Genomic DNA, 20752 nt, shown 5'->3' on the forward strand with positions numbered 1-20752 from the left:
TGTACCACGGCGAGATTGAGTTCGCGAGGGGAACGTGCGCATGCGCACTTGCGAAGGAAACCAGCGCATGCGCACGTGGAATCCGGTAGGGTGGTTAATAGGGTGATAGTAATTATACAAATCAATCTTTCATCAACTCATCGTTAGCTCAATCGGTAAAGACAGCGTGATACCAACATAACTTTGGAGTTGACGTGAGGGTTCAAATCACAGCTTATTTAGTTTGTTTGCCTTTATAAAATAGTGAGGCAAAGCAATAAATAATCAAAGTCCAATTGTTTGTGACCTCTTTGCAAGCTTTCCTAGCTTGTTCTGTATGAAAATGAGTTCATACTGGAATCTGGGCTCGCCGTGGTACGAAAAAATAAGACGCCCCCCGGATCAGCCATGCACAAAGAAAACGGGAGACTGAAAAGTCCTTTGTTGGGTAACATAATTATATATCATCTATAAATGCGCGCAAGCTTTGGGGGAAATTGTTCTTAGTCGCTTTCAATTAGGGGCACGTTTAATGACGAGAGGAAAAGGAGACACTTATCGATAGGGGTAAAGGGTAATTATCAAATGTGAAAGGGGGCACTTATCGCACCTGAACAGATTTTAATTAATTTAAAGAAGAGTCTAAACGCTGCACTCTTGGGCCCTCTATAGACCCTAAAAGTGTGTCTTTAATATTTGCTATACATTTTTTTGTATGCGCTATTTCAAATTTTCTTGAGGGAACGATCCCCCTAAAAAAAATGAGGGGCAATTTGTTGTCAAAATTCATTTCATTAATAAGTTATTAAACTATAAAATGTGTATTGCTCTCATAAAAGGGGCAATAATATTGCCATGATTATGTTAACACTCCCATTGACAATCTTCACCATTTTGTTTACAGGCCCCAAAAGAAGATTATGCCAGTTATTTATGCGATTTACACGTGAATGGTAAATTTGGTAGTGACATCACTCACACTGTTACCCAGACATGTGAACAGAACACTCCCTTCTTTCTAGACGTGTACGTACATCTTGTGCAGCCAGCCCTGTAGTGTCAGGGGCGGATCCAGGAATTTCTTCCCGGGGGGGGGGGGGGGTCACACGAGGGGTAAGAGGATATATATATATATATTTTGGTCCCAAAAAAATCGCAACGACTCAGCCAGCCGCTGAATAAGCGGGGGGGGGGGGGGGGGGGAGTGCGCACTTGTTTTTTTTTTTTTTTTTTTTTTTTTTTTGGCCGGGGGGGGGGGGGGGGGGGGGCACGTCCCTGTTTGCCAGTACATTTTTGGCGAATTTGGGGCTGATTTCAACATTTTTTTGGGGGGGGGGGGGGGGGGGGGGGGGGGGGGGGGGGCACGTGCCCCTTGTGCCCCCCCCCCCCCCCCCCCGAATCCGCCACTGAGTGTATATATTATATCCAGCATATACCCTGGATCATGCAGGGCAGCGTTAGCGTTCGAAATTACAGTATTCAAAGTATGCGGATGAGGTCGACGCATTGATGAATCAATTAGACTCGACTATATCGAAGGCTGAGATGACACAGCTATAGCTAGACACACTCATATTTAGTGACAGTTACATCCAAGTAGGCCTACCTTTACCAAGAAAAAAAAGTAAAGCGGTTAATATAATAGCTCGGTCTTCCCGCCCAATTTCGTAAAAACAGCATCAACGTTAACAATCAAACTTTTTAGAGGGAAGTGAACAGGGGTGTCAAAGTACTATATACATGACTGACGTGAACACGCGCTCTGGACGTGCACGGCATTCTCCATCTCGTCGATATCGACACATCGACACACATCCGAATGATCTAGCAAGCCCCGGTCTCGATCTTGAGAAACGGTCAAAGGTCAATGGCTTGTTTATGTTTTTAGGGTGGGGAGAGGATTCTTTATGAGTTTTGTTAATATCACACTATCTTCGGTGATTGACACATTTGACTCTATCTATACAATAGAGAAGATAGCTTTTAAAAATATATCTTCTATGAATCTATGATCATGCATCCAGGGAGATGTGACTTTGATATTCACACACAGACAGAATGCCCATTTCCTATGGAACGCCAAAAGGGCAATTGAAGTTGATGATGGCAGCTTTACATGTCATCACGGCTTCCGGAAATCAGCATCCACTCTTTTTTTTAGAGGAAAACTGATTAAATTTTTCTTCAGAATGGTTATTCAGACATCAGCTAGCAGACGACTTCACCGTGATTAAGATCGTCTAGTTTCTTACATTTAAGGGGCAGACCACACGGAATATGCACGCTGATTGGACATTCTCTATGGATCAGGGGTGGTGGAGAAACTTACAATGTGGGGGGGGGCACCCCCCAAAAGGGCAATTTCTGGAGAGAAAAAAGGGCAACCTACAAAGGGAAAATCTCAAAGCGACAAATGCAATTATTTAGACATTAGTATATACCCATACATTGTAATTAAATATTCAGGGATGATTTCAAAATTTGTTTCTCTATAAACATCATACAAGATATCATACTTTGTAGTTGGGTGTGATAGTCTAAATATTCATTTACGAAACAGCAAAGCGAGCGAGGAAAAATTTAAATTTGTGAGGTCGCAGTGCGAAAAATGGGGAAAACCCCAAATCCTGATGGGGTTAAAGGCACATTCTCATAAGTCATAACGGAAGACTGAAAGACCTTTGATAAGTAACTTCTTTATATATCATCTTTAAATGCGAAATAGCTTTAGGGGAAATTGCTCTTTGTCGCTTTAAATTAGGGGCACGTTAAATGAAAGGAGGAAAAAGGGACACTTATCGGAAAGGATAAAGACACTTATTAGAAAAGGAGCATGTGTCAAAGTAAGGGTAATTATCAAAGGTGAAAAGGGGCACTTATCGCACCTAAAGAGGGGCACTTACCAAGTATAAAAAGGGGCACTTATGAGATTTAAAAAAGTACTTATAATAAAGGAAAATATGCATTATGTTCAAAGAGAAGGGACACTGATCAGTTTTTGATAGGGGCATCTTTCAGAGGTGAAAGGGGGCTTTAATGAGAAGGGGAAGTGGCTTTTATTTAAAAGAACAGGCACAAGTTAGAACTGTAAACGGATCACTGAAAGATGAAAAGGTGAAGGGGTTCTTATAAGAAGGAAAAAGAGCGTTTATTAGAAAGAAAAAGGGGAACGTGTCAAAATAAAAGGGGCAGTACTGAGAGGTGAAAAATAGCAGGCATCAGAGATGGAAAAAACACTTATCAGGAGAAGGGGAACTTGTCAAAGTAAATTTGATTTGAATAGGGGCAATTATCGGAGGTGAAGGGGGCATCTATTTGAAGAGAAAAGGAGTAAATTCTCGTACCTAAAAAGGGTCATTTACCAAAGATATAAATGGGTACTTCTGAGAGTCAAATGGGACACTTTTCATAGGTGAGAAAAGGCATTTATTAAAAGGGGATGGGCCTCTTTTTTGTTTAAAGGGACACGCATCATAAGGAAAAGGTGTACATGTGAAAATAAAAGATGCGCTTATCCGAGTTAAAAAGGATTATTATAAAAGGGGGAGGGGCACTTATAACAAAAAAGGGGCACTTGTCAAAGTAAAAGAGGCACCTCTCAGATTTAAACAGGGCAATTATCAGAGGTGACGGGAGTACTTATCAAAAGTAAAAAGTAGCACTTCTCGAACCTGAACAGGGGCAATTACTAGAGAATAAAAAGAGCACTTATGAAAATGGACACTTGTTGCATAAGGAAAATGGGGACTTGTCGAAGGAAAAGGGGCACGTTTCAAAAATAAAAGGGGCAATTATCAAAGATGAAAAGGGGAAGGGGCACTTTTATAAAGTAAAATTGGGCACTTTTCCTATGTCAAAAGGGGTCCTTTTGGGGTAGTTGAAAAAGTGGGGCGCCGCCTCTGCTGTGGATATTGCATGCATATGGATTGGCAAAATTTTACATACATTCTAAGTTGCTTATGTCCTAATTTCGTGTAACTCCCTTTTAGTTGACGACGAAGTTGATGACGTAAAATCGTGTGACGGCGTGAAAACTGTAGATGGGATATAATACAGTAATATAGGTGATATAAATATAAAAGTCATGAAAAAAAAGCTGTCTTGAAAAAAGAAAGCTGCAAGTAATAGAAAAGCTGCCAGTAAAAAAAAAGCTGCCAGTAAATAAAACGCTGGCAGTAAATAAAACGCTGCCAGTAATTAAAAAGCTGTCAGTAGACAATAAGCTGCCAGTAAATAAAACGCTGCCAGTAAATATAAATGCTGCTAGTAAATAAAAAGCTACCAGTAAATAAAAAGCTGCCAGTAAATAAAAAGCTGTCATACTAAATAAAAAGCTGTCAATAAATAAAAAGCTGTCATTTTTTTTACCCTCCTTAAAACAAAATCCACGACTTCCCAACTGCTGCAGATCGCAATTTGCCTTAATTTTGAGTGACTTTTTTTCCTTCATGTGTCCTGCCACATTAAGACTAGATTGCAAAAATCGGTCAATCGTTTTCGTACATATCGCGCCAAAATTGAACGGAAATTGACATTTTGCTTTACTTTGTGTACAAATACTGCTTTTCCTAATTGTTATTATGCAGGCGCGGATCCAGCCGGCGGCAAGAGCGGGGAGGGGGGGGGGGGGCAAATCTTGAGAAAACATACTTTTGGGGGGTCAAGTTTTTGAGGATTTTTTTTGTTGTTGTTGTTGTTGGGGGGATGATGGAGAGGAGGACCACTAAGTTTTTTTTGGGGGGGGGGTCAGGGGGACCGCTTTTGTTTTATGTTTTAAAAAAGGTAATATTTACCTTACTATCCCATTAGCCCATGCCGTCAACTTTAATTGACTTTTGGCGTTCCATAGTTCACTGTGACATCACGCGAGAATGACCAATGAGCACTGGGCATGAGGAACACGCCTCCAATCCAGAAGCTCAGTGGTATGCGTTTGCGCATGCGTGCGTGCGTACGTGTATATTTGCAGGTCGACGACTAATTAGCTTGCTAGGTCTCTGGATGCCGCCTGAGCTGCCCCGCTGCTTTACATGCTCTCTCGCTCTCTCGCTCTCCCTCCGCCTCGACCTCTTGATCTCTGGAATTCGTGCACACGCTGTTGGCTGCTAAATCTCGCACAAAAACACAGGTATGGGCTGCTTTCAACTAATATATATATATCTCTTATTTTGTGGTGTTTCAGAGAAGACCTGACCATGCCATATCCTCGTTGTATAGGCAAATTTATCTTTGAAATCAGTAATTGCCGTGGACTGGCTAGATTCTAATTATGCATGACGGACGTCCGGGTGGAACTGAATAGGCCTAGCTAGGCCTACTGAGCTGAGTACTGTACGTACATCATGCCATGGCTTGACGATGATTCAGCAAATTATCTCCAAGTTGTTGTGGTTGTAGTTTAGTTCATTTGGCAATATCGTGAAATAGGCCCCGCAACTTACCCGTCGTGTAATCGATTACAAATCATCTTAGACTTCTAACTTCAGTCTTCAGGCAACATTTTCATGACGCGACGGACAGCAAAAAGGGATATAGATCTAGACCTCTAGATCTAGAAGAGAGTTAAAAAGGGGGTTGAAAGGGACTTAGACCTATTTTTTAAATAAAAATTAGGAGGGGGGGGGGGGGGGGTGGGCCCCCCAAAAAAAATTAAAAAAGGAAAAATATTTAACTAAAATAAATTTAAAGAGAGGGGGAGGGGGGTTGGGGGGACCCCCCCCCCCCCCCCAAAAAAAAAAAAAAAAAAAAAAAAATATCAAACTAGACCTAGGTCTAAAGGATAAATTTAAAAAGAGGGGGCCAAAATATTAAAAGAGGAAAAAAAAAAAAAAGGAAAAAAATAGACTAGGTCTAGATCTAGTCCTAGATCTATTAAAAAAAGGAAAAATATTAAAAAAAGGTCTAGACTCCTAAAAGATAAATTTAATCATTTAAATGTAACTTAGATCTAACCCTTTTTAATAATTACTAGCTTTATTCATTAAGCCTCAAAACACCCCCTAAATTATACTTCGGTGAAAGAAGCCCCACTTCCGTGCTGTCCGTCTTGAAAATGCATAGGATGGGGCCTTGTTCACGAGTTTATAGTATAGTCGTGATACAGGCCCCATGTCCGTGTTGTAGAACATGCAATGCCGTTGCGCGGGGCCTATATCACGAGTATATTATAGCGAGTTGAATAGCCAACTCACTATATATACTCGTGATACAGGCCCCGCGGCTGTGTTGAAGTGCGCGCAATGCCGTAGCGCGGGGCCTCGATAACGAGTATATAAGTATAGTCGTGATACAGGCCCCGCTGCTGTGTTGAAGTGCGCGCGATGCCGTTGCGCGGGGCCTCGATCACGAGTATATATATAGTGAGTTGGCTGAAGTTAGAAGTCTAGTATAAAATTATAATCGATTTTTGAAAATACATTAATTATGGAAAATTAATATGCGTCTAGATTACTCTTACTTTAGACCGAATTTTCTGTCTCTTTCGTTCGTTGGCCTCTTCTTAAGTCTTATTGGGGTATTGCACTAGACCTATTCGTATAAGAGTAGGGGGAAACCCCGGTGTAGTGGTCCACCTGCACACCCCCAGTATAGTACGATAATACTCTGTAAAGAGGTCTGTACTCAAAAGGAAGAAGAAGAAGGGTAGGGTCGGCTCTCTCTTTAGAGACGGAAACCGTCTATACACATTCCCTGGCTTGATAACGCCACGGCCATTTCAGGTCGTATTGTTATGCCCCCAAAATCCCCCAAAATGTCATTTTACCTCGTGTATATCCAATTGTAAATTGGGCTAGAGGTCTAGGCTATAATACATCGATTCCACGTACTAACTTGACTGAAATAATCCGTTTAATGGTCCCTTTTAAGGAAATTATGGGTCAAAATCGACATCCATGTTGAAAATCTTGCAAGCCGTGTTAAACTCTCGCTGCGCATGGAGTCATCTAAATCAATCTCATCCCTTCTAGTCTACGCCGAAGGCAAAATGATAATGAAGGAAAAACTGTGATAACGCCATTACGAACGTGTAGATGGCGCACAGTTTTCCCTTCATAATCATTTTTAACACGGCTTGCAAGATTTTCAACATGGATGTCGATTTTGACCCATAATTTCCTTAAAAGGGACCATTAAACGGATTATTTCAGTCAAGTTAGTAAGTGGAACTGATGTATTATAGCCTAGGCCTAATTTACAATTGGATATACACGATCATGTTTATACTATATATCTATGTAACATATGTTTTATGGACCTCTGCCTTGTGTAGTTGAGTCTGAAATAAAATTCTGAATTGAATTGAATTGAATTGAGGTAAAATGACATTTGGGGGGATTTTGGGGGCATAACAATACGACCTGAAATGGCCGTGGCGTTATCAAGGGAATGTGTATAGACGGTTTCTGTCTCTAAAGAGAGAGCCGACCCTACCCCAATAAGAGGCTAACGAACGAAAGAGATGGAAAATTCGGTCTAGACTCTACTCTTACTTAGGCTTAGAGTTGGACCTTTAAGTTTAGTGTAGGCCTAGAGTCTAGATCTAATTGTATTGTATTTTATTTATTGTTGTTATTTATAGCATTGTTAACATAACAATGCTGTAGACATATAAAACATGAAAATAGATAGTACTAATAGTACAGAAGTAAGGAAAACTTGCAGCAAAAAAAGAACTTACAATAATGATAAGAGCAAATTTGAGTAAAACAAGATTAGATCTACAGGAGAGAAATAGTTACGATAGATCTAGATCTAAGAGAGAAAGCTAGACAAGTAAATTAAGGGAAACAAAACAAGCTACAAGAAGTCTGGAATAATAATATTGTTTAAATTATTTTTGAATGTTAAAACAGTTTGAAGTAATTTAGTGGTAGGAGGAAGAGTATTATATTGAAATGAGCTTCTACATGTATATTGGGTAGTTCTGCGACAATATTCAATTCTAGGTTTAGGGAGAATTTTTTTTAACTAGGCCTAGAGTCTACCGGTAATAGATCTAGATTAGTAATTAACTAATTAAAAATATAGTCCCTGGCCTGGCCCTGGAAACTCGAATGCATTTTTCCAATGAAAGAAAGTGTAGACGTGGTGCATTTTTAGTTCATCAAGATTAACATCCTGGCATGAAGCTGATTTACTAGGAACTCAAACCACCCAACGTTGGTGAAGTACAGTTAACCCTGAGGCCTATACTGACGCAACCGAAACCGAAACAGATCAGGATCATTTCCCTTCGCCGCCCTCTGGATCTAGTTCTACAATCATGTAACTGCAAGTTCAGCTGAAGATTATTCGCATGCAGGCATAAAGATGTTTAAAGGACCAGGCTACTGTGAGTTGACTGAGGGAAGCTCTCTGAAACACGTCAGGCGTTGGCAAAAGTACAAGCGTAGAAAGAGGGCCCAGTGAGGAGATAAACTGCTTCATTAGAGGCACTTTGTGGGAGTCCTAGGATCTTCTTAAATAGGCTGGTTTGGGCCAAGTTAATTCTAAGTATTGATTGTGATGATGGGTTCTCCATCCATAGAGCATTCTTGGTAGGCAGAAGGTACTTCAGAATCCAGCACACAGGTAGAGAGACAGGATGGCAGTGTGAGTTCCCGCTCCATGTAGTGAGAAGATTTTATAGCGGGTAATCCTAACGCTACATTGCATGGTCCTTAATCTATGCTCCCTGCAAATATGCGTAATGTAATGCGTTGATGTGACTGGAAACCTTTGTTTCAACTTTCAACTGCATACTTAGATGCAAATTTACGGAGAAATTATGAATTTTAATATCTTTTTGATGAACGCTTTGAATATTGAATTGTGTCCAACATGTTTAGTAACATTAAAAATATAATGTGGGGCATTTGAATTATTTCACTCGGGTATATTGTACATGCACGAATTATGAAAAAAATGAATTTCTTTTCATTGCCGATTTTAATTTGGATATTATGCAAATTTTAGTCATTTAATTAAATTATTCTGAAAATGTTGTCACTGTCTTCACTCTTCTTTTTGCAATTTGTTTTGGGGAAAGTGCCATTTTGACTAGACTAATACAAAATGTTAGTCCGCCAATCAGTTCAGTTGCATATGCCATCTACACGTCACTGTTTTCACGAAGTGACGGTAGTGAAAAAAAATTGCATTCACTTTGCGTTACGATTTTCCTCACTACCGTCACTTCGTGAAAACAAGGACGATGTGAACAAACTGAATTTGTTTCTGATTCAAAGGTAACCTGAATTCTGATTATTATTATTTTTGTGTTGATTTGATATTCTTGGAAGAATGTAACAGAACTTACAGCAAATTCTCTCTTTTCTTTCAATTCTTGTTTTATTCCTTGGACAGATTTTTATCTCATCTTGTTGAATACCTAAGTCTGTAACCATGCCAACTGGAGTAGCTCAATACTTGACTCCTGAGATGCAGGAAGAGCTTCGTGGAATAGCCAATGCCATTGTTCGCCCTGGACATGGGATACTCGCTGCTGATGAAAGCACAGGTAAAGAACACTTTCTAAAATGCATGAGTGGACATTGCATTAACATAACGAGGGGTCAGTGACACAAAGACGTAATTCCATTTTGGCCATTTTGAGAAAAAGTGGTTTATGTGTCACTGAGCACTTGGGCCTTAAGGAGTTAAGTCTATGTTTCACTAGCCATTGACTTCAATGGGATGTTGGGTGGAGTTCAGTCTTTTGTGTTTCCTGGAAAGCCCACATTTTTCCTGAACTCTTTGATATCAAATACTCATTTTGAGTTACGTCTTTGTGTCACTGAACCCTCAGAGTCTACGTTGCATTAACATGTATTCTTTGAAAAGATGCCCCTCTCTCAGTTTGAATGACTGCACAATTAGCTTGAATTTAATTAGATCACAGGTCTGGTGATTTTGGTCCATATTATCTTGGTAGGTTGATTTAAATTCAATATTAATATTTGCCACTTCAGTGCAAAATTTACAACTTGTTTTCCTTTTAAAGAAGGGGAAAGGAAAATTTGTGAATTATTTATTTTAAGTTCTGTGTTGCAAATATCAGTGTGAAATTCAATTTTTGGAATACCTGAAATCAAAAATTAAGAATACCTAAAATAAAAAATTCAGACACTGGTTTTAGTGTGATGGCAGGAGGCCGAGCAGGGAATCGTTTTGACTCAAGCCTAGTCTCCTTTGCCGCGGGTGTTTACGGTAGCCAGAAATAAGTCTCCATAGGTACCATGGAAGAAGCAGGAATAAATGTTTACCTTTTGATGTAACTTAATACTTAAAATGACTTAGTAACATTGTTGAAGGTTGATGAAAAATTGCATAATTTTTTAATGAAATGTTACTTACTTACTATATTCCTTCTACTGCACTAACCCTCTAACATGCAAAAAATCCTGAAATAATTCTCAAACCACAAAGATATTTATGGTTTTCTTGGAAGGCGTCACTGTGCGATACCCTCTAACAATAAATTCTCCCAACCATTATTGAAGTTTCCCAACCGTTTCCATGAAAATAAGACATAAGACAGGCTTTTAAAAATCTTTCGACACTTAAATGTCAGGAATGCTATATTGAGCCAATTCATTGCTTTGTGACATTTTACATTCACCTAAAGTGTAATTAGATTGTAATAATATAGTTGGGAGAATTAAGGAATCGATTACATCAGTTTCTATCATTAATAATGATCTATTTTCGGTGAAACTTTCAGATTATCTTTAATTGTACACCTAGCATTGAAGTCACTACCTCAGCACCATTTTCTTTCATCTGAACAATGTTACCAAGTCCCCTTGAAGCACCCACATGTATTTAGATCTTCAGGACACTCTACCGACACCATCTTAATTTTTCTTATTTTAAAGGCACCATTGGCAAGAGGCTGGCCAGCATTAACTGTGAGAATACAGACGCCAATCGTCGCGCCTATCGTCAGCTTCTCTTCACCGCCCCCAAGGATGTGACATCGTATATCAGTGGTGTGATCCTCTATGATGAGACCTTCTGGCAGGAAGCTGAAAATGGGACTAGGTTTGTAGATCTCCTCAAGAACCAAGGCATCATCCCAGGAATCAAGGTAATAAAGGACCACCAGCATGCTACAGGGTATGGCAGCACTGACCAGGGGAGTGTTTCACAAAGACTAAGATCGACTTTAAGTTGGACTTAAATATGGCATGCCGTTCATGCCACTATTTTCTCTCATCTTTTACTGACATTGGTTTCTCAAGGGATGTACCAATCATGGTCACAAATCTACAAAATGTTCATGTTTTGATAGTTCATTATTGAAGAATACTTTGTTCTCTAAAGATCATAATTGAGAGACCAATGGAGAAAGCAACCAGTGGCATGAATGGCCTGTCATAGTTAAGTCCAACTTAAAGTTGATCTTAGTCTTTGTGAAACACCCCCTGTTCGTACAGGTTGAGAAGAAGAAAGAAATGGTCCTACAATTTGTTATATGCTTCATTAGTTGTTTTGAAAGAAAAGTTAGAGCAACGGATCAGTGGAGGTCCAATACAATATAAGCGGAGGGCCAAAGTCAAATATCATGCTTAGTCTTTGAGTTCCCTGCAACTACCACACAAACTAAGCACGACTCGTTTAATCAAAAGTTTTTATCCTAATACACAATATTTCAGAGGTGATTAAAAAAAGAAATTGTAGTAAACACCCCTAAATCAGAGGGCGTCCAAAAAAGAGGCCCTTTTGATGAATTTTTGTTTTTGTGAATAATATTTTAAGGAAACCTTACACCACTATGAATCAGGGGTCATATGAAATAGAATTAAATTATCTACATTTTGATACCAAATTCAACGGAATTGGAGTTAATTTACATCATTTTGTGATAGTATGTATTACCAAAGGAAGGCAATCTGAGAGGTTTTTGGAATAAGTAGGTCAAAGGCCAGAGGTCACTTTCTGAAAATACATGTTCTAGTCTGATAACCCGAAAGCAAAGGGATCAGATTTTGGAGTCGTAAGGTCAAAGGTCAAAGCATCAATTGACAGTTAAGTATAGGCTTTTTGTTCTCATCATGTTATTCCAAAGATTATACAACCCATGATCTTAACTTTAAGGCACTTTAGCCGGCGGTAAATTGAAGGTGCAGTCTCATTTCTTTTGTTTGAGGTTGATTGTATACATACTAGCTATACACAATTTTTTGTTTTCAAGTTTATTGATACACTTTAAATCCTCATTTTGATTATCATATAGGTGGACAAGGGTGTTGTTGCCCTGCCCGGTACCTTCAACAACGAGAGCACCACACAGGGCCTGGACGACCTCAATGCACGCTGCGCCAAGTACAAGGCCAACGGTGCACAGTTTGCCAAGTGGAGATGCGTGTTGAAGATCTCTGATCTGACTCCATCCCCATTGGCCATCCTGGAGAATGCTAATGTTCTGGCCAGGTATGCTGTCTGCTGCCAACAGGTAAGTCCATTTCTCAGCCTTCAAGTTCAGACATTACAGATGTAGCTTCACCTCTTTATAGCGGCCACAGTCAGCCGCTGCACTTTCCTTTGCATTTCACCTCCTATTGACAGTTACCAGGGGGTGTTTCACAAAGATTTTAAGTCAAACTTAAAGAGAAGGTTGAGTTCTGGGAAGAGGTGAAAAATAATTTGTGAGCTTTACTCATTCTTATTATGCAAGTGTGGAAGAACATCAGATAAGACATGTTCCCTGAAAAGCATGGCTCTTCAAATGCCTTCATATTCTAAATATGCATGTAACATCGTAAAAATCGGGGGGGGGGGGGGGGGGCGGCTTTTTACGCCACGTGTTCGTGTAGTCCCATATACATCTTTCTGTGCAAGTGTTTGTAACTTTACCAAGACGTGGCTACATTTCTTATCATTTTGATGATTCCAGAACCTTGCAATACACACAAATTCTTATATGCTAGATGATCAAACTTTTCTGGTCGGTTCCACACCGTTTCTTTCACAATGCAATCGCATGACCAGAACTCAACTTCATCTTTAACTCTAAGTTGGACTTAAAAATTATGGAGAACCATTTGTAGCCATAAAATATAATATATTCAAAAGTGAAAATGCAAGTATTTTAGACTTTTCATAAATTCCACATTAAAAACATGAAATCTCCTTGATAATAGAAAACATGAATGATTTGAATCATCATTTTATGCCTTTTAAAATAACTTTTAAAAAATATTTTCATAGCTGCTAACGACTTTCTATAATTTTTAAGTCCAACTTAGAGATAAGTTCAACTTAGGATCTTTGTGAAATACCCCCCTGAAGTGATTAGGTCACATTTGGTTTACCAGATTCAACTAAATTTATATTCTTGCATTATCATAATGATAATGATGATATACATTTATACAGCGCAGACACTGTGGATATATATTTTACTTCACTGCAAGAGCTCCTAACACAAAGTTGATTGAATTTATCTAATTTTTAAGGGGGAGTTATTCCAGTCTTGGGCCTGCGCATGCAAGTACTCAATCTCCCATTGTTATTTTTATGTTATGGTTGGTTGGTTGAGTGTTTTACCTGACTGCTAAGAAAGCATATATGCTTGTAAGTTAGCAACCAGGGAATCGACAGCTTTAAGTCCTCTCTGAGAGACTTGGCAATGAGGACCCGGGACCTCCCGGTTACGTGACCACTGCTCTACCACTGTGCCATCACGCCTCCTTTTATGTGATGGGGTTTGCGATGATAGAATATTTTACAGCATGAGCTATATTTAGTTTAGGATAAATTTGTTTACTTTTGGAAAAATAATTTGTTTTCTCCAAATTTCCTTGATCATGCAGAATGGACTTGTCCCTATTGTTGAGCCGGAAGTTCTTCCTGATGGTGACCATTCACTTGAGAGAGCTCAGTATGTCACAGAAAAGGTAATATTTCATGTATTGATGTAAGTCACCTAAAAAGGTGTTGGATGAGGGGGGGGGGGGGGTTACATTCTGTTTTAAATATGTACCTAGAATGAGCAAAACTGGATTTTAAAAGATGAAGATGGTGATGTGAATTTAGATGTTGCCTCAGATCATCAAGAGTAAATCCAATCTTCTGATGGATTGCAGTTTGACAGTTGTAGAAAAATATTTGGTTGGTTGATGTTCAGTTGCAAATAAATTCTCTTTTGTCCAAATTCATCAAGCTCGAGCAATATATTCTTGTATCGCACTCCAAGCCATCCAATATTATATAATTATTCCTCAATAGCAACTTGTGACCAATGGTGTTGGCTTGTTTTGAATGACAATGACAGAACTTGACATTGTAGATTCTTCCTTTGAGAATAAAAAATACTTTGATCACATTACATTATTAACGATAAACCTTTTGCTTGATTGAATGACGTTGCTCACCAGGTGCTTGCTGCTACCTACAAGGCCCTGAATGACCACCATGTTTTCCTAGAGGGAACTCTCCTGAAGCCCAACATGGTGACGGCTGGTCAGTCATGCCCTACCAAGTACACCCCCGAACAGGTGGCTAAGGCAACGGTGACTGCTCTCAACCGTACCGTTCCAGCTGCTGTCCCTGGTAAGATTTCACACTGTTTCGCACAGAAGCCTGAATTTTGTTCCATTTAATTTTCTTTTCTTTTCTTAATATGCCCCATCCTCTAGTCAATTGAGTGTTGGTTATATTTCATAAAATCTAGCTGTACTCAAATTTATTTTTTGGATGATTGATTCATTTTAAAATGTTGAGCTAAGCTAATCTTGAGCTCTGGTATGGGAGTCGTATGTTGAGAGAACATGGCTATAATTCATTCTGGATTGTTTATCCTGCACTAAATCAATTATTTGAACCAGTAAAATAAAATAGAAACTCACAAACAAAAGCTCAAAATCATCTTCAATAAAAACCACAACTCTCTTTTGTGTTAGGCACATGTTGACAGGCCTACTTTAATACCTTGATTTCCTCTACGCTCATTACTCAGCCCCTATACATTTTCTACCAAAATCGTTTGCCACATGTCGTTTATTTGTAATCTTGAAAATTCAGTGTAAGTTTTGGTGGAATCTGTGAGAATTTATTTTCTACCATTACCAAAACCCAAGCTAATCTTAAATGTAAAGAGCAACATTTTGTTTCCAATGTCTGCCTTGCTGAACCTTTCATCTGTTGCTATCAATACGCGTAGGTATCACATTCCTGTCGGGAGGACAGTCTGAGACGGATGCTTCGCTGAATCTCAACGCCATCAACCAGTACGAGGGCAAGAAACCATGGGCTCTGACCTTCTCCTTTGGCCGTGCTCTGCAAGCCAGTGTGCTCCAGGCATGGGGTGGTAAACCAGAGAACATTGCCAAGGGACAGGCAGCACTTCTGCAGAGATCAAAGGTAATTGTGCCCCACTGCACTACTCATAGCTACTTGTGCCCTCTATATAGCAAACAATGCCTAATCTGTGCCTGTTGGTCCCCCATGATCCCCTTTTTCTTATCATAAAAATGCTGTCCTGTACTTATCAGGTCCAAACAACCAATAAATGATGGATCATTTAGCATGACCTTAGCCAGTCTCTTTTAAAGTTTAAGTTCATTTTCAGAATAATAACTCCATTGACCTGGTATCACATATGCTCACTTTTTCAAAGATGTATTAACACATTTCATAGTTGCTATGAAAAAAAAGGTTTCCTCTCAGTTAAAGGGATCAGGTATCTTTGTCTCAGATTCTGAAACAAAATCCTGGATTTAGCTCATGCTGCAATCATAATTATAAATTTTAGGTCAGTCAGGAACCCCCATGACTTTTAAAAGCTGATCGCCTGTCTAATTATCAAGATATTTATGATTGGAACTCGAAATTTCATTTTTTGTTTTCATAACAGTTTTTATAACACTACAGAAATAACACTATAGTATTGGGGAAAATGCGAATGGGGTCACTCAAATATTTTTTACTTTTTTGAGGCACAATTTTTTTTTGGCTTCAATATTACACCATATCACAGACACTGATAACGTAGGGCCATGCATCTCAGATTTAACATTGTTAAAGGTGAAATTCAAAGAAAATCACAAATATGTCAACTAATGTATCACTAGAAACTGGTAAGCTAACAGATGGCCATCGTACAAGTTTTAGATCAACTACATATCGGGTGATTTGTAAAAATACAAATACAACCACCTCCATAGCAGCTGGGATATACGAGAGATTCGCCAGAAATATAACAATGTTTTAATAACGTCACTATATGGACCAATACTGCCCAAGCAGACGACATCCCATAAAGAATGAGCATAATTGCAAAGCTATTATTTGTCAAATTATAATGAGTTTAGTGTATATAAATGTAATGGCATGTCAAACCATTCAAAAGGGGATATGACCCGATTCCGATAACTAAAATCTTTTGCTTGTAAATACACAGGATAGGGGTTAATTAACAATCAAAGAAACCAGACTTTCAAATTGAAACCCCCCCCCCCCCCCCGGAATGATATAAAAGACGGCATTTGTTCCCTCTTGACACGCCGAACATACCGCGGTGTGTGCAGCTGAATATACAATGGCGTCTTATTTTGTTTACAAGCGACAGATTCTTTCATTTTGTATCGCTGCATTTTTCATCAAAATAAAATCATGCGCTGGGTTTAGAGTGAAGCAATAGATTATACATTTAGCCTGACGGTAGTGAAGTAAGAGAAAGAACTCAAGAGAAGATGAAAACACAGGCACTGAAAATGTGTGAGATGTCATGGGCCATCGTCTGCTTGTGCAAATCATGTCCATACTGTGATCTCACACATCTCAGCAGCGTTCGGAGAGCTCTCCAGGTGCTATGCCGGAGCTGTATTTAAGCGTTTTGAAATTTATAATAATCATTCAAATGTTTCCAAGCATTGAATTTTGACAACCTTGTCGAATCAAAGTTTCAACTTTGCAATAATGAAAATAAAGTTAGTTTTTAAAATCAATGAATATCTACTTTAAACGATGCCTTTAATGTGTATCTCTTGTTTTTATCCTCCTTTGTGTTTGTTTCCTGTAGGCTAACGGCGAGGCTGCTGTTGGCAAGTACGTTGGAGACAAAGGAGAAGGGGCAGCTCAACAATCTCTCTTCGTCAAAGATCACGTCTACTAAATCATAATCAAAATGATCTTCATCTAATCTTCCATCTATACCTTTGGCTAATATCATGAAACAACGCACTTTTAGTACTTAGGATTATATTTTTCATTAAATTTGATGAGGTTGTGGTGAAATAGGAACCCTTAAGCTGAAATTTGTATTTGAATGTGGATTATCGTGTTGTCTATGTGGCAGTTTAATGGCATGCACATCCCAATAAAGAGTTTTAAAAATTATGTTCAATATAAGGAAAAAATTGTCATTTTATTGGATATTGATAGACTACATGTATGTAATTCATGATCGTCATCCCATAGATTTACAAATTCAAAATCTCAGAGAAAGTCTAAGTTTGTTGTTCAAATTTCGAAATTTTCCCTTTACTTTAATAGTGTGATAGATTTCAATCAGTGTTACTTTAAGAATTGCACAAGTGTAGGCATAATCGTTGTTTCATAGTACATGCAATATTGTATTTTGGGGTTGGAAAACTAACTTTGTATCAATATAGTATATCAGCAATATATATATGGTTGTGAATCCAAGTTTGTTATCATACCTGTACAAACACAGCTCACATTTTGTGCTTATCAGTTTAAGGTTGCGTTCATTAAAGTAGACCTTCATTGAAAATGAATGGCCAATATTTAATCACTAGAAACCAGGTAGCTTGCAGATGGCAATGGCATAAGTTTTAAGTCCTTGAATTTGTTAGCTTATAATGTACAGCATTTTGGAAAAGTCACTCTGTCTCAGCATGAAAATTATGGAAAAGTATATGTATATTTTTTGTCCAATTTAAGAATTTTTGCGAGTTTCATGAGTTTCGTGCTATTTCCAACTGTTGATCAATCTGTTCACAAATTTTCAGAAGGCGATGCACAAATATTTTGAGTAACCAGGCACATTACCTTGGCAACGCTTTACAGCTCAAAGAAATATCATGGTGAAAAGTTTGAATACATGAAAGAGACGTCGCAATTAATGTGGGTAAAGAAAATTCACTGAACTTGAATATGATGGAAGCTGCCTGTAAATGCTACCAATATATACATGTATTCTCAAACACAGAAGCATCATTATATGGTTATAATTTGATATGCCTTTAGTAACACTGAATGGTTATGTCCCTTAATATGGGTTAAAAATAAAAACACACCATTGTTATGATATCAAATTGCTTCTGAAATACTTGTATCATCATTTCATAAATATATTGTTAATCAAGATATGTCTTTGGTAACATCATCCAAGAGCTATTGAAACACAGATAAATCATATATTTTATATAACAAAGAATTGACAGGGTTTGCCTCAGAAAAATCTAACTTCAAATTTTGAATTGTATTCACTGAATAACTGAAACCTTAATATGAAAGTTGATGTATGATTGAAGGGTCAGAGACAGTCTGAGGTGGTACGACTAACATGTACTGATTTATTTCAATATTAAAATGTTTATTTATGTTTATAAGTGTTTTATAATACTATCATTAATATGCTCAAATTCATAAGTTGATGATTTACTTCAGTACTGGTCACGAAATCTATTTTATCATTTTTGTCCAAACAAAAAATTGTATTATAGTGTGATGGGCAACTAACCCTTTTATGCTTGAATTTATGAGCCTCTGCCACCAAAGATGGTCTGGAAGTTGTTATGATTGATATAATTGATCAATAAATACACATATAGACAGAGGAATATTAAATACGCAGTCTCATTCATCTTGTTATTTTTATAATTTCTAATACATGTATTTTCAGACAAAGAACAGCTCGTCTCTTCTTTAAAAGAAGGGGGTCCATGGAACAACGTTTGTGTCAAGAAGAATACTTGTCATTTTTGATAGATGTTGATTAACTTGTATGAAAGCACCCTGAGGTTTCCTCCATATTTGGAACCCAATTTCCACTGCCGGGACACTTGAAATGCATTTTCCTATTAAAGTCCGTTTCATGCGAATATACTTGGTACTCTAGGTAGTTCTCTATACAAGCACCTTTGCTCTTGTAGTAAATTGTACATGTGATAAAGAGAGGTCCAACCCTAAGTTTTATATAAAGAGAGGTATATCTATTATATATGGTGGTGTGTAGTTTATTTAAACGATATACAGTTTGTTCATTGTTCACTAAATTGATGCATATTTGTGGACTGTTTATTGAAATATACTATCATTAAGATGGAAATAAAGTAGCAAGGTTCATGCTGTTTATTGCTTCCTTATATGAATTTAGGCTGTGAACTCAAATAAATTTAGGCTGAGGCAAATAGAGACACGGTTGTATTTGACCTTTTTCTGTTCTGACCGTTTGTTGGCACAATACTTCAAGAATGGATTGTTCAAATGTCATCAAAATTAGCAGTCGTTGCAGCCCGAAACGGTGAAGGTTCACAAGGACAAGCCTGAAAGTGAAAACTACCGTACCTTTGGGCAGCTCCTTAATTTCACTTTAATAGTCTCCTCAATTTTCCTAAATAGTTCTTAATGCAAAGTTTTGGGAAATTTTGAAAATTGGATGGATAGTAATTCATTAAAGTTTTGATATATTTGGATGCCCATGTGGATGTATTATAAGCACTGGTTTCGAGAAATTGAATAAATCAAAATTTACGGGTGCTCCCGGTATTTCAAAAAGCGCCCAAGGCCATTCCATGTTAGCTGTGACTATGAAAATCTCAGAATATGCAGATCTGATCATTAATTTCCAAACGGAAATAGCAAATCGGTCGATGGTAGTCAAGAAACATTGTTTTAAAGCTAAAGTAATATCAGTCTTGAGAGGGAGCTATTCAACATAAAAAGTTTATTATTTACAATTTCATCACTTTAGACGCGACAACGATCATTGAATATTGTAAAATCGCATAGGCTTCCAAAGTTCCAATATGTTCATTTGAATCAAATTCATGACCCCATACCAAAATTTTGTATTACCTTTAAGATGATTACAACACTCAACCAATAAAATTTGAATATCCGCACCCTAGACACCAGCAAAATTGCGATATCCTCCATACTATAAACACAGTCACACCCACAGAAAGATAACCCCAACAACCTACTGAAAATCTTGGCTACTCGCCGACTACAAATGGATACATTTGGGACATTGATCACACTGCTATGGAATAATAATAATATTAATTGGTACCGGTAATAAAAATAATTTAGTTTACTAAGGGAAGCCTCATCAGCATTTATGCTGTTCTTCCCGAGGGTCCTACAATTATTATTAGCAATTACTAGATATCCATTTACAACTGTGCAAAGAGTAGCAGTGAATAGGCATTTAAATATGCAAAGGCTGAAACAATGGATGTATTTTTGCAGCCCTTGAAAAATGTTTTCTTCCCTTTTTATTTGTAATATTGAACTTTGTAAAATTTGTAAAATATGTAGGAACGTTAGTGAGGAAAATTCAGGTAGTAGATACCATACAATTAATAAAAATATTGAATGGCTTTCATTTGGTGAGATGCAGGGTATATTGCACTTACTTTGAAGATATTTTACTAGGCAGCTCAGGGGATAAATACTGGTACCCTTGTACCCCACTCACTAGCTGTAAGTAATAATGACGATTCACTTCTTCACAGCTGTGTATCACATACATGCTCATTCAGCCTGCAAATACTACTCCTATGCTTGCTCACTCTTCTTGGGAAATACATGTACTGTA

At 38.0% G+C, this 20752-nt stretch overlaps 1 protein-coding gene across 1 annotated transcript; it reads left to right on the forward strand.

Moving 5' to 3' along the window:
* Positions 1–4961: 4961 nt before the first annotated feature.
* On the forward strand, positions 4962–17570 carry LOC548623 (fructose-bisphosphate aldolase). The gene is given in 8 exon segments (NM_001123506.1): positions 4962–5107; positions 9325–9478; positions 10836–11047; positions 12197–12415; positions 13776–13859; positions 14340–14514; positions 15125–15324; positions 16985–17570. Coding segments are annotated over 7 exon segments (1098 nt in total). The 5' UTR covers positions 4962–5107; positions 9325–9363; the 3' UTR covers positions 17078–17570.
* Positions 17571–20752: the final 3182 nt, after the last annotated feature.

Source organism: Strongylocentrotus purpuratus, unplaced genomic scaffold, assembly GCF_000002235.5.
Source record: "Strongylocentrotus purpuratus isolate Spur 01 unplaced genomic scaffold, Spur_5.0 spur5_scaffold_2, whole genome shotgun sequence".
NCBI lineage: Eukaryota > Metazoa > Echinodermata > Echinoidea > Camarodonta > Strongylocentrotidae > Strongylocentrotus > Strongylocentrotus purpuratus.